Raw genomic sequence first — 19,152 nt, forward strand, 5'->3', positions numbered from 1 at the left:
TACATGCTCATTTTATGAAGTATTTGAGAGATTCCTTATCTATACTCTGTTTAGGGATGGGTATCGTTTAGGTTTTATCCGATACCGGTACTTTTGAAACTGTGCGGGTGCTTAAATGGTGCTCTAACCGTTGCTTCCTTCTCTCACCCCAACCGGTCGCAGCAGATGGCCCCGCCCCTCCCTGAGCCTGGTTCTGCTGGAGGTTTCTTCCTGTTAAACAGGAGTTTTTCCTTCCCACTGTTGCCAAAGTGCTGCTCATAGGGGGTCATATGATTGTTGGGTTTTTCTCTGTATCTATGAAGCGCCTTGAGGCGACTTTTGTTGTGATTTGGTGCTATATAAATAAAATTGAATTGAATTGAATTGCTTAAAGAATGGAGAACACAAACTTTGTCCAAAAACCTCTTATGTTTTTATTTTTAGCAGTCTCTTTTTTCTGCAAAATGATAACCAAGTTAGCCTTTTCTTTTGATACAACATACCTACTTTGTTTGGAACCGGTGAATAATGGAAAACATGTTTAGCTGTTTGTTTTTTTTGTAAAAAGATAACGGTGTTAGCTTTTTCTGCAGCTACAGGGCATGTATGGTATCACTCTATCAAACAAGAAGACAGTCGCATGTAACTACGACGGTGTTTGCTAGTTCACCTTACATGCATTAATGTAATAACGTGGTTAGCCTACTCAACGTAAATTACACATGAACAACATTAAGCTCCTCACGCAGAGAAGAACGGTTGCTGCTGCATCATCATCCGTCTGCTACACTGGCAGGGCTAGGGGCCAGGACTCTCCTCTTCGGGTTTTTGGGGGATGTTGCTAACTCCAGGTCCAATAACAGGCAACCCACCCGCAGCAGATGTGCTCGGTGTGAAGTCTCGCAGCAAGCTATCAAATACGATGCATTTCTCTGCTTTTAAAAAAACGCTATTGCGTTGCCAGGTGTTTCATTGGATTCGAGGTGTTACTTCCTTTGCACAGTATCACAGTATCACCTTAAAGCACTTGTTGCTGCTGAGTTTGCATATTTTGCTGTGAAGTACAGCCAGACTTTTGACCGCTTTGCCTTGGACATTTAATCTGTAGCTCTGCTCTCAAAGAACATACGTACCTGGACCCGCCTACTATCCTCGGAAACGTAAAATGATTGGCTAGAATCCAAAGTGTATGACATCTCAAGAAAAAAAAAAGCCACCCGTATCCGGTATACCCGCACCCAATGTTCCCTCTAATTTTTCATGTGTCTGAGCGAACACAGAAACTCCCTGAGCGATCCCTTGGACCACTGTGAGCAACAGCAGACGTGTGCACTGTGGTGACGCCAGCATTGAATCCATGCAAGTTACATGGTTTATTAAAATAATAAAATTACAGCATTTACATTTATGTTAGACTACTTTTAATTAACTATTTTAGCCCACTTACAATGAAAATTTAAAAAAACAAAACAAAAAAATCTTGTTCATGACCTGTGTAGCATGTTAACACTATTGGAAGTAAAAATAACTTGAACTCCAATTTTGAAAACACAAGTTTCTTTTGTTTTTTTTTCATAAAGCTCTGACTTGTATTATGAGTCTGTGGTCTGGGAGAGAGTCTGTAACTCTGTCTGCAAAATACAGTAAATAATGACCAATGTTGGGTAATTAATTATATAGTTACTTCTTCAAAAAAGTAACTGAGTTATGCAAACAACAAAGTTTTTTGCAGCTGTTTACCTAAAAATGCAGCCAAGGCGTTTTTTTAAATAAACATTTTAAATTATTTAGAGAACAATCATCAAATTGCATCAAATCTGATGCCACACAAATTATTTGTGCCACTCCAAAAATAATTTCTGTCAACTATGAGATGAAGGAGAACAACAGCCTGATACCTGCAGGCCTGACAGCAGCAGATGTGTCACTGCTGTAACACCTGTAACACTCAGCAGTCGCCTCATTGTTCTGACACACACTAAACGTCGCCACGCCGCTTTGCTCGCTAAAACACCGGTGTCGGCACATAAGGACGCTGTCAGAGCCTGTCAACGACATTGATTAGCTGCGTATATACGAATGTGAATCGCATTACTGGCTGGATCCCATACGGGAGCAGCCAGTCACTGACTAACACTGCAAAACAGACTTGTTAAAGTATTGATTTTAATTTCAATTCAGGTTAGATTTTTTTTTTTGTGCGCAACGCAGATTTTCTGTGCGCAGAGACCGTGCCAGCAGTGCGCAATTGTGCACACACACAGCTTTGAGGGAACATTGCCGGTACCCATTCCTAACTCTGTTCCACATGTGTTATGTTTCCTTCAGGATTAGCTAAATAAGAGAGGATTATTTTCCATTTATTAAACTGCATTTAGCTACTCTTTCGTATCACATTTACTTTGGGAATGCACCAATTGGTCCACATCCTGTTTATGCAGGGCCCACTTTTAAACGGTAAATTGCTGAAAATGTAGCCATATATAGCGCTTTTCTGTGTCTTGCACTCCTTTGCATAGATTGAAGCATCTGTGTGTTCCTGTTTTGTTGAGTGTATCTGTCTGTGTGGCTGTTGAAGGCTACTGAGAGTGTGACCTTCACAGCTCACCAGAGGACCATCTATTACATTTGTTAGGTTATGCGTTTTTGATATTATTGCATCCTCACTGGCACACTCAGTCCTTAGTGTGGGCTTACCCTGCTCCATACCTTGTTAAGGATAAAGAACTTACAACCTGGAAGTAGATTATATCTCCCATAGTGAGATACAGAGAATGGTTGCTTACCAGGGTAACTCTGGTTTTCTGAAACCCAGGTGATGTTTGGTTTTCACCTCCAAACAATCGCAGTCAGAGATCAGGTGAAAGAGGAAAGAGCAGAGAGCGTCAAAATAAAAGGGAAATTATGGGAGCAAACACCAGAGTTTAACAATTGTTCATCACTAAATACAGTACAGATATTTTAATAAGGAGAGGTTATTTGAAAGAATGAAATTGATTTACTGATGAACAGAATTTAAACAGGTGATTTGCCGTTAGACTCAGATGGCCTATCTCAGCGGAACAGAACCCCGTCTGTGAAAAGGATTAGAGCAGGAGCCCCGAGAGCCTGGAAGCTGGTGGTGGAATGGTTGAATGGAGCATGAGTGATGAGATGAGGCGTGTACAAGGAAGAATAACCGAGGACACAGCATGAATGCTGATTGGCCTGGAGAAGGTGATTGGACTAGACCACTTCAGGAACGCCTTTAGCCACACCTCACCAGGTGTAGACAATCGGCAGTTAAACCTAGGCAACACCTGAAGACAACTGCATTTCCACTGTAAGGAGTGTAAGGGTTGCAATGGGCTGTAACAAAGGACAAGCACAGATGAGTCCACTATCATAGACTGGAACATCATTCATAACTTTTTATGTTATAAAGGGGGTGGCAGTAGAGCTTCTGTGATTGGTCACATCAGAGAGTGCTTGGTTATCAGAGAGTTACCATAGTAACCAAAGGTTTTAAAGATTGCAATATAGCTATTGTTGTCCAGAGGGGCCGATGGTGCGATATGGCAGCCTCGCTTCTGTCAGTCTGCCCCAGGGCAGCTGTGGCTACAACTGTAGCTGCCTCCACCAGTGTGTGAATGTGAGAGTGAATGAATAGTGGCATTGTAAAGCGCTTTGGGTGCCTTGGAAAGCGCTATATAAATCCAATCCATTATTATTATTATTATTATTATCAAATCAACAAAATATTAAAGAATCATTAAATATGTGGAATAGTTCATTCTTTCCTTTTTTCATCAGTGGTTTACACACTGGCTTGCAGGCAAAATGTCACTGGTTCGATTGCAACCGGAGATACAAATCAGGGTTGTGCCTGGAAGGGCATCTGGTATAAAACTCTGCCGTATCAAAAGATGCTGAGCTATCAGGTGTGGTGACCCCTTGTGACAAGGGAGCAACTGAAAGTGAAACACTGTTTTGCTTTGTCTTTGTGTAAAGTGTCCTTGAGTGTTTTGAAAGGCGCTTAATAAAATGTATTATTATTATTATTATTATTAATGTTTTGTATAGAATCATAACAAAATGTGAAAAGTTCAAAAGACTATGCGGCTGTTTAGCTGTGCCTGTCCGTCTGCCATCAGCTGAGAGAGATGCCGGTCAACTCTCTGGAGAAGCCGTGGACGGTAGACCCCTCTGAGGTGGCAGAGCGGCGGGATCTTAGGGACAGTCGCCTGGTGTTCAGCATCGATCCACGCGGCTGTGAAGATGTAGACAACACGCTGTCTGTACACAAGCTCCCCAACAGAAGGCTGGAGCTGGGAGTTCACATTGCTGATGTCACTCACTTTGTCAAAGAGGGTTCGCTCACAGACTTGGAGGCACGTTCAAGGTGAGGAACTGGTTGGAGTGGTTGGGTAGAGTAGGTGGGATATAAAAGGATAAAAGAAAATTACAGCATCTTGCATAAGTGTTCAGAGGAACTTTCAGAAGTACAAAGAGGCAAGAAAGTTGTTGCCTGAATTAATGTTGCATCAGCAGCATGCCTTGTAGCGCAATTATAAATAACACAGAGGGCCACCTTAAATAAGGCTCGTGTCTGATGTGAAGCATTAAGCCTTAAATGTCTATCATTTAATCACATGTAGAAGGACTTCACAGGGTCCATGATGGCTTTGAAAGTATCACTGGCACCAGGAATTGAACCAATGGTCAGCACATTGTTGGTTCAATCCCTGATGCCTTCGGGCTTCATGTTAAAGTCACCTTGCACAAAATACTTAACCCCCAAATTTCCCTGGATGCATCCGTTAGTGTGAGTGTGCATGTGAGAGAAAATGCTTAAAGGTATAGACTAACGCGCTGTATGAATATGTGTGCGAATGGACGAATGCTGGTCGTGCTAAAAGGTGGTTGGGGTTCTCACAGTAGAGAACTGCTACACACAGAACACAGTGGTCCATGTTGTTACGAAGAACTTGTGCTCATTTTGAGTACGATGCCATTAACAGGACAGGGGAATGTTTCCGCTGTGGGAAAGCCTGAGTGATTTTCACTGTGGCCTTCATAAACATATATTACTACGGGACATGGCAGCCATACTTGTACACAACATTCAACCAGAAGGTCATGCAGCAAAAAAAGGAAAAATGAGTCCGCTTCCAACTAAATTAGTTTTATTCTACTGAGTGGTAGAAGTAAAGAACAGTGTGTCACACATCATTTGTTTTCAGATCCCCTTTGTACAGTTACGGGTGTCAGGAAAACACCGGAGGTCACATGATGGCATGTGACCTTGAGTACCTGATGTTAATGGTTTGTCTATAATTGGCTTTCAGTGCATCTTATTAATAAAGAGGATGATGATACAAGACAGTTGAACCACAGTAATAGAACAAGAAGATATTCATCTGTGTTTATGTCCAGATATATGCACATGTTCTGATTTATTTATTTATTTTGTGCTGTATTGTACAAATGAATAAAACTGAGTTTAAAATATCTGCAGTAAATGAAGTGAAGGTCGGGGCTGCAAAAGTAATGCTTGCACTTGATCTCCACAAATTTTCCTTCCTGGGAACATGCAGCGATGACACCATGTGACAGGGAAGCAGCCCAAAAAAATTTGTGTCACAGCTGAACGGCCGACAAATCTGCAGCAAATGCATTCTGCTGTCATCTCGGTGTAATCTCGCTATAATCCAAAATCTCTACGGAATTCTTTCAGCACCTTGTTGAGTCTTGGAAGTGAAGAAAGGAGTGTTCAGAAGGCAGAAGTGTCTAACCCAGTGCTAATAAAATGTATCTGATAAAGTGTAGTCTGCAGATAAATTAGTAAGAAGGTCCATGAAGTGCATGTCGTTTTTTAAAGGCAGCAGCAGCAGCAGCAGCAGCATGTACAGAAGATGATTGAGAGCCGAGTGAGGAGAGAAACTCCGTGTAGACTGTTAACAACGTGCACTTATAAAATAATACTGAAATCTTACTATATATTTTTTATGTTGTGATTTTTAATGTAGTTTTGGTCCTCTGCTTTCTCTCTGACTTACTCTAAAATTCCATTTTACATTTCATAGCTGTCCACAAAGCAGCGTGCAGATCACCCACCTGTCCAGCTCGCCTCCACACTTTAAAGAAGTAAATTAAAATCTCATGATTGTGGTTTGAAGCCTTAAATTCTATTTCAGAAAATGGGGAATATTTATTAAATCATAAGAAAAACATTTTGCTTATTTATTTCATCCTTCCTGACTTATTAATAAACAGAAGGCTGAAAATGACAAAGGTGGAACAAACTCTGAATATTTAGTACTTATTTTCAAATTATGTCTCACTTTTGATTAGAAAGAAGATGATAAAGCTGCTGCTTTGATCTCATTGCCTTTTTATATTTATTATGTCACTTCTTAAGGGCTACAACCTACTACCTGGCAGACCGCAGGTACGACATGCTGCCTGCTATTCTCAGCGCAGACCTTTGCTCACTGCTGGGAGGTGCTGACAGGTTAGTAGACTTCCCATCACACGTTTCATTTTCATATGCTTAAAATGCATGCTAGTTGTGTAACTGACACTTTCAAATTCAGGTATGCAATGAGCGTGCTTTGGGAGCTTGACGCAGAATCCCTTGAAGTCCAAGAGGTCTGGTATGGTCGTACACTCATCCGCTCCTCCTATCAGCTCCACTACGAGCTGGCTCAGGCGCTCCTCAACGGAGAACAGGTTGAGGTAGCGGAACTGGCCAACCTGGGTCCTCAGGAAAAGGGTTCTAAGCTAGCTCAACTCACTGAGGCACTTGAGATGCTCACACATGTAGCCAGACATCTTCGGGCAAAGAGGGACAGAGGAGGAGCGCTGGAGCTGGAAGGAGTGGAGGTATGATTGGTTTCTTGTATCTTCATAGAGTATTTTGTGTGTTTTGGTAATGTGTGTACTTAACAGTAAGACTATATAAATAAAGACTGCAAACATTTAAGGTTCATGTTCTTAATTGAAAGCGTAAGCATGTTATAGCTGAGTGTCTAACCCTAACACATCGTCATTACTGACGTCTAACATACGACACAAAATGATTCAATGAATCTGAAGTGAATCAAACAAAGTAAACCGTGCACATAGCTTCAGTGGAGAGAAATCCATTCTGCACATTAAAAACTGGAACCACTATCTTTCTCGCACATTTCAGCTGCAGAAGATTCTCCCTTCTAAGCTTCTGTCTAAGTGAAAGTTTGACTTAACCTCTGTGTTTGGTCATTTTGTCAGATGACATCATGGTTAGAAAATTCAGTATCAGTCACCCCGAAACACTTCATACAGCCGAGGGGAGGAAATCAGGTCAAAAGACACCTGTGGAAAAGGGCCAGGGATTAATGATAACTAATGATTAAATGGAGATTGGTCTATAAACATGTAGTCAGTGATAATGATGACAAAGAGGTGATGATGATGTTCGGCGTCATCATGAGAATCCCCCAGCTGCCACGGTCTATTGCAGCATAACTAAGGGAGGATTCAGGGTCACCTGGTCCAGCCCTAACTATATGCTTTAGCAAAAAGGAAAGTTTGAAGCCTAATCTTAAAAGTAGAGATAGTGTCTGTCTCCTGAATCCAAACTGGAAGCTGGTTCCACAGAAGAGGGGCCTGAAAACTGAAGGCTCTGCCTCCCATTCTACTTTTAAATACTCTAGGAACAACAAGTAGGCCTGCAGAGCGAGAGCGAAGTGCTCTAATAGGGTGATATGGTACTACAAGGTCATTAAGATAAGATGGGGCCTGATTATTTAAGACCTTGTATGTGAGGAGCAGGATTTTGAATTCTGGATTTAACAGGAAGCCAATGAAGGGAATCTGCTCTCTCTTTCTAGTCCCTGTCAGGACTCTTGCTGCAGCATTTTGGATCAGCTGAAGGCTTTTCAGCGAGTTTTTTGGACATCCTGATAATAATGAATTACAGTCGTCCAGCCTGGAAGTAATAAATGCATGAACTAGTTTTTCAGCGTCACTCTGAGACAGGATATTTCTAACTTTAGAGATGTTGCACAAATGGAAGAACGCAGTCTTACATATTTGTTTAATATGTGCATTGAAGGACATGTCCTGGTCAAACATGACTCCAAGGTTCCTCACAGCGTTACTGGAGGCCAAGGTAATGCCATCCAGAGTAAGAATCTGCTTAGATACCATATTTCTAACATGTTCAGGACTCAGTACAATAACTGAATGAATTTAGATGCAGGAGTCTTCCAGGTCTTTATGTTTAGTTTGGTTTTTTGCTGTGTTATTTACAGAATTACAGATGGATACCATATATTTCTTTTCATCGATAATAAATTATAGTACGGTCTAATAGAGACGTTATTTTTAAAATCAGGCGTCTAAGCAGAACACGTTCCTCAGCAGAAAACATTTTATCAGAAAGTCATTTCAGTGAGAATATTGGAATAAAGAAACCAAGCACTCCACTGTGAAACCACTGACAGTTTTCACATTAGATCACAGCCATTTATCTACAGCGGCTGGTCGGCCATCTGTTAAAACCTCATATGGACAATTCCTGTTGTTCTATAAGATGCTCTCTAATAGGATGTCTTGGATTTATTTATTATTCAGTTATTGCATTCCTGTTATGGCTGTACGCACACAGAATATTGATATGAAGTAAAAATGATTCTCTCGGGTTGCTTCTGGGATAGTGGAAAAACCAATATATTTCTAAAAGTGTGTTTAATGATTGAGCTGCCACCCAAAAATCAAGTTCTTATCTTGACAAAGCTGGATTATTGACCGCTGGTGAAACATCAGTTGTCCTGAAGGATAAGGACAACAGATGTTTCATCTTGATCTATTATATAAAACGGCCAAAACTGTGTTCAAATCCAAACTTTCTGGCTTCTTTTGGTTCCTGCTGAAGTGCTTTGGGTCCCCTCAGTTCATCCTTAGTCTGAGAAAAGTTTTGTTCTCTCTTTAAGGCACATTTCCTTTGAGCTAACTTAAACTCTGATTGGCTGTCCACTATAAACAAAAAGCATGAACAGCAGATCGGTGGAGTTTCTGTGCCCATGAGCAGAGCTGTGTGCCTGTTAGGGATATGTGTTCTTACTGGTATGATAGAGAGCTGAACGTAGGAAAGACAGTAGACTGTTTTCAGGTTGAGATTCATTCACATTTGGTTCTCCGTGCAGCATTTGTTCCGGTGGAATGGTGCATGTTCAACTGAGTTAAAGTAAACTGTAGTAAAATGTGGCCCACTGATGCATTTTCATATTCTTTTTCATTGAAGTCACGTTAGAAGCATTTTCCCTTTTCAGGTGGGTGCCCAGCTGGATGAGGAGAGGAACATTACGGCCCTGGTCCCTCGTCAGCCCCTGGAGGTCCATGAGACCGTGGCAGAGTGCATGATTTACGCCAACCACTGGGTGGCCCGCAAGATCCAGGAAGCTTTCCCCAACCAGGCCCTTCTAAGGTGTCACCCACCACCACAACAGGAGCTATTCAACCAGCTGGTGGACACTGCAAAGGCCAAAGGTTTCACCATTGACACCAGGTAATGTTTTTGACTGTTCAGTATAGAAACTGAGGAAATGCATATTGTAGTCCAACGCACATCATGTTCAGACACACAAGTGTGTGAACCTGAAATGTTTGATAACACGGGGACACACTCAGGTGTCACATGAGCAGTCAGACAAGAAGAAGACATGTTCCTTCAGCTCAGGTTGAGGTTGAAGCCAAATATGCTTCCAAACCAAAGACTAGAACATATGATGAAGCATATCTTGCCTTTGGCTTCAGCTTCACAACAGCTGTCGTGGCAAGGTCGGTCTCCCCGACAGAATTAGTTTCCCCTGCGTCGGGAGCACACGCTGGGCTGTCCAAATCACGGACAAACAGGATCCCACATTCTTGATTTTCAGTTCACAAACACTTCTTATAACGACTAACTACTCCTGAAACTTTGGAGGTTTTAGCTCTTTACACAGTAAAGTTACAGGATAAATATAATTATCAGGCAAAATGTCCTTCGTTTGTTAAAATAATCCCGTCTGATACCACGAGAGGACAATAAATATTTCATTTTCTGTTGTAACCCTTAAACTGAATGGTAATGTAACGACACTCAGGTTTCACTTTTTTACAAAACTAAAACATCACTACTTCCACGTCTGACTGTTTGTAATGGAGGCGGCGTAACCTGGATCCACACTCCGTGCCCAGCGAACGCTCGCCACGCAGGGGGAACACATGCTGTCGGCGATGCCGACCTCGGCACAACGCTGATCCTGCCGCAGTTTGTTCCCCGGTTCAAATCCCGGACAAACAGGATCCCACAGCTGTTTATGCTTTTAAACCCGTTTTGCACAGAGAGCAGTGTTGAATATTCTCACACGGGAACAAAACAAACAACTCAAATAATTAAAGATGGTTTGTTTTTCTGTTTTTTAAAAGAGGCAGTGATTTATTTAATTACAACCTGTAATCTATTACAGTTAACTTTTATTTGTTTAACTGTTTACAAAAGGTCTGAGGATCTGAGGCGTGGAATGAACTGCAATGGAGTTTGAAAACAAAATATGAATGTGCGGTTGGAGGATTGTGGGGGGGGGGGGTTAAACCAACAGCAGAACCGGTCCCAGGACAAGAGACATGGTGATGCAAGTAGCTTTGTGTCACTGACTGCTGAGATGAGAGGCCTCACTCATCCCTGGTTTCTGGCTCTGTTCCTTCAGGTCCAACAAGGCTTTAGCTGCCTCACTGGACCGAGCTGTGGACCCACAGGACCCCTTGGTGAACAGGTTGTTCAGAATGATGGCCACCACTGCTATGTCACAGGCTCTGTACTTCTCCACTGGTGCTCATCCTCAAGACCAATACTACCATTATGGTACGATACCGCTGCACAGCTTTTATTGGCTGCACTAGAGTTTCAGTGTGACTGTGGGTCAGTCCATCCATCACACGTCTGCACACACTTGTCCAACGTCTGTTGTTTGTGAAGAATTATTCGACTGAGAACTAGAAAGAAGGCTAACGTGCTGATATTTGCTTCGTTGTCGTAGGTCTGGCTCTGGATCGCTACACACACTTTACCTCACCCATCCGTCGGTACGCAGACATTGTCGTGCACCGCCTTCTTACCGCAGCCCTGCACATGCAGAGGGGCGTTGTATCTGGTAAAGCACCAGCCAGTAACAAAGAAGTGGAGGAAATGGCTCACCATGTCAACAGCAAGAACAGGGTCAGGGGTGTTTTATTGTTTGTGTTTTTCAATGATTCACCTCTTACTCTATTAACAGAAGCTGTGCTGACGTCTGTGTTTCATTTGCAGGCAGCACAGGCAGCCCAAATGCGATCCACAGCACTGTTTCAGTGTCTGTTTTTCAGAGAACGAGACCCTCAGACAGACCCGTGCTGTGTGGCTGACGCTGTTGTCTACTCCATTCGAGACAACGGTGTCTTGGTGTTTATCCCAGAGTAAGAACCTTCAGTCCTGTGTTTTGTTCTGCAGTCTTCTTCTTCTTTTCCTTTGTTTAATGGAGCTGTACAGCAGCTCACAGACGGCCAACCACTCGTGTATTTTTAATAGACGAATTCAAAGTTTATGACAATGAATGAATTTGTTGGAAGATGTAATTGCACGCTAATCAATGTATATTTAACAGTATACACGCTAGTTTTATTTTCTCTTAAAAAACCTCAAAATGAGTTTTAAATTGTATAAATTTACTAAACTAATTCCTTAAACATTTATTGTGAGCAGGGAAAATCGGCTAAAACCCCGAATCTTTTCTCTACCAGGCTTTAAATAAGTTAATTGCATTGCTGAAGTTGAGTCTGTGGGGAGGGACGGTGCTTTGGAGCCAGCCTTGTGTTTGTGGCACTTCTACGTTAGCTTAGCTAACCTCTGGAGGTTGCTGCTTGTTTATTGCAAGGAAAGTGTAATTTAATAACATCAGTGTTCTCCATGCTTGTGGTGTTACAGGGATATGCAATATTAACAGTTTATTAAAATGTAACCTGTGGTCATTTTGAGAAGGCTGTAGAATCCATGTAATGATTAAAATCACAGGGCGCAAAGCAGGTTGAGTAATATCACTGAGTAAGTAAGGCTGCCTCTGACCACAGCCATGTTGTTCACAGGTATGGTGTGAGGGGGCCTGTGTATCTGAAGAACAAAGAGGGCCTGGTGGTGGTAGCGGGACAGGACGGCAGCTGTGATTGGCAGGGTGGCACTGTGCGAAAATACCCGGACCGCATTACCACCACCTCCAGCTGTGGCACCTCCACCTTCAAACTGTTTGACCACATCACCGTAAGTCACAGAAAACGCTAATCAATCATTTTAGAAGGTTTCCAGCAATGCAGCGCCTAAAGGCGACGATTCCAAATATATATGCATGAGTGTATATGAATCACAGGTTCATACGACTACTGGATCTTTTGTGGTCCAACATTAAGAGACGTTTTATGATCTTGTTGTGATAAAGTGTTGTGTGGTTGCTGCTTTGTTAGCTAATCTCAAGGTAACAAAACGTCAGTAAGATGAATGAGACGAAAATGATTCCTGAAAATAAATCATTTAAAGTTATTCAGTTTATTGTTTTTAAATATTATATGAAAACAAAAACATAAGTGTGGGGGGGGGGAGGCTCTCCTCCAAGACAAGAAATGTAATGCTTCCAGTTTGTGGCGTTTCTACACAAACCTTTTTGTAAAGGGAGATAAAAAATGACAGTGGGCGGTAATTGTTTTCACATAAACGCCTTTAAACGCTGCACGGTCGCACTCTCTCTCTCGCACTCGATAAATGATCCATTGTTGCTCTGCACACGTTTGTTACCACAAACGTCGCATGCACTTATGTCATTGTCATGAGACACTCTTGCAAACAAACTCACGGTTTAGTAACACAGTAGAGCAGCGTGTTTACGGGACAGTAACAGTAATCTAATTACCTTTTTTGCAACAGTAATCCCTTACTTTACTCGTTACTTGAAAAAAGTAATCTAATTATGCGTTGCTGCCCATCACTGGCGTCAAGTTATATTAAGTTCAGGCATGTTACACACGATGATTGTGAGGAATAAGTGCATGTGATTTAAGCAAAAAGAGCAGGAAACATTACCCTAAGGTTAGCTAACAAAAAGAAACTGAAGTAACGGTGTGTTATTCTCACATCTTTGGCTTTAAGACATGAAAAAGTGACAGAGTACTGCTGCTTCCACTGTTATCAACATCTTTTCTTTCTTTCATGGACTTATCCTGGGGTCATAAATGTCAAAGGGCAAAGGCAATGCTAACAACATAGCTTACTGATGGATGATGATGGATGACACATGTGGCCAAAACAAGATAGAAAGAAACATTAGCCCAAACACAAGTTGTCCACCACAGCATTGACTGCTGTCAAGCTATGATCATATCAAACAAAGAGATGATGATGATATTCAACAAACAAATCAACAAAACAACAACCTCACTGTGACACTTGACCGAGGTCACAGTGTTAATGAATGTTTTTCTCCCCCTCTGCTCCAGTCTCCACGTCGTGTGAATGTTAGAAAGCACAGTAAAGAAAGTTCGTGTACGGATGGATGAACGTTTGTTACATTGGATACGTGTGTGTAACATACGTATCCAATTTATCCTATTTATGAACAAAATTGTGGCACAGTCGGAAACTTCTCCACTCTACACCACTGTCTACTTAGCTGTGACGCTGCGCACAGTGCTGAGAGGACTGCTGTTATATATTACGTCACAAACCTTAAGTGGGCCTGTCTTTGCATAGCATTCCATTAGACTATTTTCAGTAGGTGCCATTACTGTGTAGTGATCGAACTGAGGAATACTGTGACTTACGTTCTCTGCTCTCTTCAGGTTCGTATTTCTGTCCACTCTTCAACTTGCCACGCTGACCGTCTAAACCTCGAGGTCATCAGCAACAAGCCTCACCACAGTGCCAAGTCCCAGCAGCCCAGCCCTCAGGGCCGCAGTCAGCTGGTCAAAGAGGTGGTGCGTCAGAATGAAGAGGCGCTGGCTCAGGAGAAGACAGCCCGGCGCCCCAAACTCTCCAAAGAGGAAAGAGAGTTTCGTCAGAGCAAAACTCCCAGTCTGTACTCTATTCTGGAAGAAATCAGAGAGTTGGCTCTGATGGATCTGGAAAGGGCTTCACGCCTCCCGGCAACAACAGCATAGAAACGCTGTAGCCCAGCTTTACCTCCAAGCAGACACTTGTGAGAACTGCACGCTGTGCGCTAACAGAACGGTGATCATTGAAGATCACTCGTGCTGAGTCATCCAGGTCATTCTTGTAGCTCCAGATTGTGTGTGGACAAACCACACGAGTGTGTGAAGTCACAGGAAAGCAAACACAATATTAAGTAAAAACATGTCCCGCCATCTTTTTAGAAACCAGAGTCAAACCGAATCAGTGGATACGTTTTGTAAAAGTTAGTTTTTAAAATCACATCAAGTTAAACTTAGTTGTAAGGAGGATAGGGAACGTGTTAATGCCAGTGAAGTGTCAGCAGTTACTTTGACAAGACCTAGTACTCACTGCAAATGTGGTTCAATCCTGCAGGAAACTAGTCAACTGCAGCAGGTTAAAGAAGTCTGGTAACAAAAGGCTTTTCTCTCAGCACCAGTGATCTCAATATCTCACTGGTGGGATCAATGTCTTGTGTAAATTAAATGTCTTGTGTTATAGAACCATTTTTGGTGAGTTCACACATATTGTACTACCTGTGACCACTTCATACAAAACCCAGCACGAGTATTGTTCTGGAGATGATAAAACGTCCACTCGTCCATTTTCTTCTGCACGTCCTGGAATCTGTCCCAGCTGTCATAGGGTGAGAGGCAGGATACGCCCTGGACAGGTCACCGGACTGATAAAACTTCATGTCACTCATTAGCAGACTTTAAAATAAACCCGTAGAGTAATGAACACACCTGAGGTTGGTTGTGTTGGAAGTGATGTATAAAACTAGGATGTATTTATCTTATAGTTTGTATATCAAGAGCCTGTATAGAAGACACCAACACCAAGGACATTTTTATTGTTTGAACTGGTAAATAATCAGAAGCGTTTTTTGGTTTGTGGATTTTAAGATTGTTTTCTAGAACTACCAACAGAAATATGAACTGTACATAACTATTTCAATATGTGTGCAGTGGCCTGTAATTAAAAATGGTGTTTTCATTAGCGCAGATGGAGCCACTTCATCGTGTTGCGTTTCATGTCCCTGCAGTAGCTTAAGAAAGAACTGTTCATAATTGAACGAGCACTTAATGCTTGGAAGAGGGTGATGGTCAGTTGACAGCTCACATACTACACACACACAGAGGCCTTTTATAGAAACATGTTTGCAACCAAAATTCTGCCAATAGTGAAACTGGAGAAAGAAGATGCATCAGAGCAGGAACTGTGGATCAGTTCAAATATTTTTCTGTAACAGATACCAACACATGGTAAATACGTTTAGGATTTGGACTTTTAAAAATAAGAAAAACATTTATTTCCATTGATTATAAATGTCTTTGCTAACCCAAAGCTGACGTCACAGTAGGAACATGTGCTCAAGATATAAACCACCAGAAATGCACAACATTACTCGAATGAGCAGGCACGAACATTGGGAAACCTTTAAATCTGCTCACTGCCAAAGCTTTTCAGCAGAAACTGCTGCACGTGAACTTTAATCCCCCTCTACACAGTCGTTGCTGAGCTGTTGCTCAGGGCTGAGGCCGGTCTCAGCCTCAGCGGGCTCAGAGTCTTTGGGGGGAAGCGGGCTGGTTTGTTGCGTGGAGGTGTTGTTGGAAGGCTCGAGGTCAGGATCTTCTACAGTTTCATCTCCATCAGTAGAACCTTTGATGACATTTGGTGAGGATGCAGCTGGAGGTTTGTCTCCTAACATGTCAGCAGTCTGAGAGGCTGAAGGGCCTGAAAGGGTTGAGAATTAGAAACAGTGATGGTTTCAGTCAACACAGACACACTCAGTCTACTACGATTTATAAAAGACAGGCAAAGCTGAGATAATGAAAAATGAAACTGTAAACTGCAGGGTTCAAACTCATTGTTCAGGGTCAAATTTAAGCACTTTAAGCACTTTCAAGGTCCATTATCAAGCTTTTCCAGCACATTACCAAAAAAACAGTTTGCATGTTCCACTTTGCATCACCTCAGTAAGACCATGTAAAAATTAAAACAAATCGTCTTAGGTTGACTTAAATGTTCTTTGTTCCTCTTTTGTTAAAACAGAGAAAAATGCACCACACAAAAATACTGAAAAAGGAAATGGTTGTCTTATATGCATATAGTGCACAAACTCAAAAAACTCATTTCTCTCAAAAATGCAGATGTGCAAATGTGAACAAATCAACTTGTTAGAGATGCTCATCTCCACTTGGAAAAAACAACCACACAAAAGAAGAAATCTGCACAAATGAACAAGTCTGCTCATCAGATATTGATGCTTCTTTCCTACGTGACACAACAACAGGAGACAGATGTTTGGTACTTTAACTAGTTAAGCACCCACACCACCAAAAATGGGGGAAAAGAGAGGAGATCACATTTAATCGGTTATAACACGAGGTCAGAAATATAAGTGCAGACATGAGTGTCCACAGAAGCCTCTGAATCTCAGCTGTAAACCATTTCTACAAACACCAAACAGTTAAAAGAGCAGTTACATCACCATGAATCTGTGGACAGGTAACATCCATATTTTGATTTATGATTTTCTGGAGTTAAATGTGACCCAAAGTATATTTTATAGCATATAAGCTATAAAATACTTTTAAAAATTAGGTGAGGGAAATAATCATTTTTTTCTATGTTTGAGTCCCAGTAACTTTGACATAGTAACATCTGCAGTAATATTTACCCCTCTGATGACAGCTCACAAGCGTTAGCTTTATTTTGATACCAAGACTGTTTACACAGAGTTTGTAATTGCAGAGAAATACTCCATTTATTTTGGCCTCTTCATTTTCGAGCAGGAAGCTCAGAAAAGCCCTGGGGGCCTAACAGGTCAAAGTTCATTCCCAATAAAACTAACTGTGAGATGTTTGACTACATTGCTCTCTGGATTATTGTTACAGTCCTAAATGATCAGCTTTAAAGTGTTTGTGCTAATAACACCATGTACAGTAAGTTATAAACTGTAAACACATTTTTATGGGTGAAGGCTCATAATAGAGACCGATCAACAGGTCATTTTCTTTTCTATGGGTCTCATTTAAATCACATTACATCATTTCTGCGGTAAATGAGGACCCTGAAGAACGATTTAATGTCACTGTTAAAGATTTGTAGACAATAGATCGCAGACAGCTGGCTCCGCTTTAACTAAAGAGGAAGTAAAAACAGTTTGGATCACAAGTGTAAGGCAAAAACAAAAATACTACGCCTAATTGAAGCTGACATCAGACAGGCAGTAAAGAAATCAATGTTTTCTACATGCTTTGCCTCTTATTACCAAACTCCACACTAATGTGAGGAATCTCTGGTGGTTTGGACGAACTGTGCAATACGGGAACTCGTCACTCGACCTTCAGGGTTTCTGGTGGATATATACACTAGATCCACTTCACTATATTGTAAGGAGTATTCACTCACCACCCATCATCCAAATCATTGAATTCAGGTGATCCAGTAACTTCCACAGCTGTATAGAATCAAGCACCTAGGCATGCAGACTGCTGCTACTAAGTGGAAGTGTTTGGGAACGACAGCAACTCAGCCATCAAGTGGTGGATCACGTAAAATCCCAGAGTGGGGGTCAGTGGATACTGAGGCGCACAGAGGTTGCTAATTTTCTGTGGAGTCCATCGCTCCAAACTTCACGTGGTCTCCAGATTAGCTAAAGAACAGTGCACAGAGAGCTTCGTGGAATCCATTTCCATGGCCGAGCAGCTGTAGTCCAAGCCTTACATCACAGAGTGCAACGCAAAGCAATGGGACACAGCGGTGTAAAGCACGCCGCCACTGGACTCTAGAACAGGAGAGATGCAGTCTATGGAGCGACAGATCACAGTTCTCAATCTGGAAAGCCGATAGACAAGTCAACTTAGCAGTTGCCAGGACAACAGAGCTCCAGGTTTGGTGGCAGGGGGATTTCGGTGCGGGGTTGTTTTTCAGAAGTTGGGCTCAGTCTCTTCGTTCCAGTGAAAGGAACTCTTAATGCTTCAGCATGCAAAGACATTTTGGCTCCCGACTTTAAGGGAACAGTTTGGGGATGGCTTCTTCCTGTTCCAGCATGACTGGGCACCAGTGCACAAAGCAAGGTCCACAAAGACATGAACTCTGGCATGGGAGTCCTGACCAGAACACCACTGGGATGAATGAGAGCAGAGACTTGGAGCCAGGCCTTCAACATCAGTGTCTGACCTTACAAATGGTCATAAACTCCCATAAACACTCCCAGAAGAGTTGAAGCTGATATAGCTGCACAGGCGGACGTCGTGAATGGGATGTCACTCGAGTTCATATGAGTGTGGGGGCAGATGAGCAAACACTTTTGGCAATATACTGTACATTCAATGTTTTGCTTTTTGTATTTTCATATAAAGTTAATACACCAATGAAGCTAGATGATCCTTATGAACCTTCGCTGGATGTTTTGTAGCAGAATCATTAATTATTTCTGTTATATTGTGTCCCAGCTGTATGATACATTTTTGCCATTCTTACCAATTTGCTGCTGGCGTGCGCGCCTCTTTTCCAGGGCCCGCTGTCTGTTCAGCTCAATACGTTTCTGCTGCTCTTCGGTCAGAGAGGGAGTAGGTGGGGGAGCGAGGGCTTCGGCAATCTGCCCTTGGGGAGCATTAATAAAACTCTCTCTGCTGAACAGATCAGGATCCCCAAATGTTTCCAGTTCACGTTGTACCTCTTCGTCACCAGCACCTGAACACAATTTCAAGCAGTGCTGATAATTAAGTCCTGTGGAATATGGCAAGTATTTCCTATGTGCACCTGCAGGTGTGAATCCACCGTAGGGCTGTTCGATACAACGATATATACAAAAACGTCTATTTCATTTTACGCTATCGTTTGTTTCGTGGTGTCGCAAAATAAACTGTTTACGGCAATATTTCTTCATGGTTCTGATGTCACTGTAGTAAAGTTCTCTCTTTCTCTTATATATAACCACACTACGGACGGACAAGCGCCTGTTTTTA

The 19,152-nt window shown here is 42.1% G+C and overlaps 1 protein-coding gene across 1 annotated transcript; it reads left to right on the forward strand.

Annotated features, from left to right (window-relative positions):
* Positions 1-3,658: 3,658 nt before the first annotated feature.
* LOC146566809 (DIS3-like exonuclease 1) lies at positions 3,659-15,184 on the forward strand. Its single transcript, XM_085286370.1, has 9 exons — positions 3,659-4,360; positions 6,380-6,472; positions 6,555-6,843; positions 9,276-9,511; positions 10,695-10,849; positions 11,025-11,203; positions 11,294-11,439; positions 12,106-12,277; positions 13,846-15,184. The coding sequence occupies exons 1-9, from the start codon at positions 4,122-4,124 to the stop codon at positions 14,161-14,163; spliced, it is 1,827 nt and encodes a 608-aa protein (XP_085142496.1). The 5' UTR covers positions 3,659-4,121; the 3' UTR covers positions 14,164-15,184.
* The last annotated feature ends 3,968 nt before the right edge of the window (positions 15,185-19,152 follow it).

The sequence above is a fragment of the Mchenga conophoros genome, linkage group LG9 (assembly GCF_057382185.1).
Source record: "Mchenga conophoros isolate Kocher_MC1m ecotype Shallow Benthic linkage group LG9, M_conophoros_male_GT1.1, whole genome shotgun sequence".
Classification (NCBI taxonomy): domain Eukaryota; kingdom Metazoa; phylum Chordata; class Actinopteri; order Cichliformes; family Cichlidae; genus Mchenga; species Mchenga conophoros.

Excerpts from the sequence above, each read along its gene's own strand:
- LOC146566809 (XM_085286370.1), top strand. The coding sequence starts at position 4,122 with ATGCCGGTCAACTCTCTGGAGAAGCCGTGGACGGTAGACCCCTCTGAG. Across the intron at positions 10,850-11,024 it reads AGACCAATACTACCATTATG|GTCTGGCTCTGGATCGCTAC; the intron begins GTACGATACCGC and ends TCGTTGTCGTAG. Across the intron at positions 11,440-12,105 it reads GTCTTGGTGTTTATCCCAGA|GTATGGTGTGAGGGGGCCTG; the intron begins GTAAGAACCTTC and ends TGTTGTTCACAG.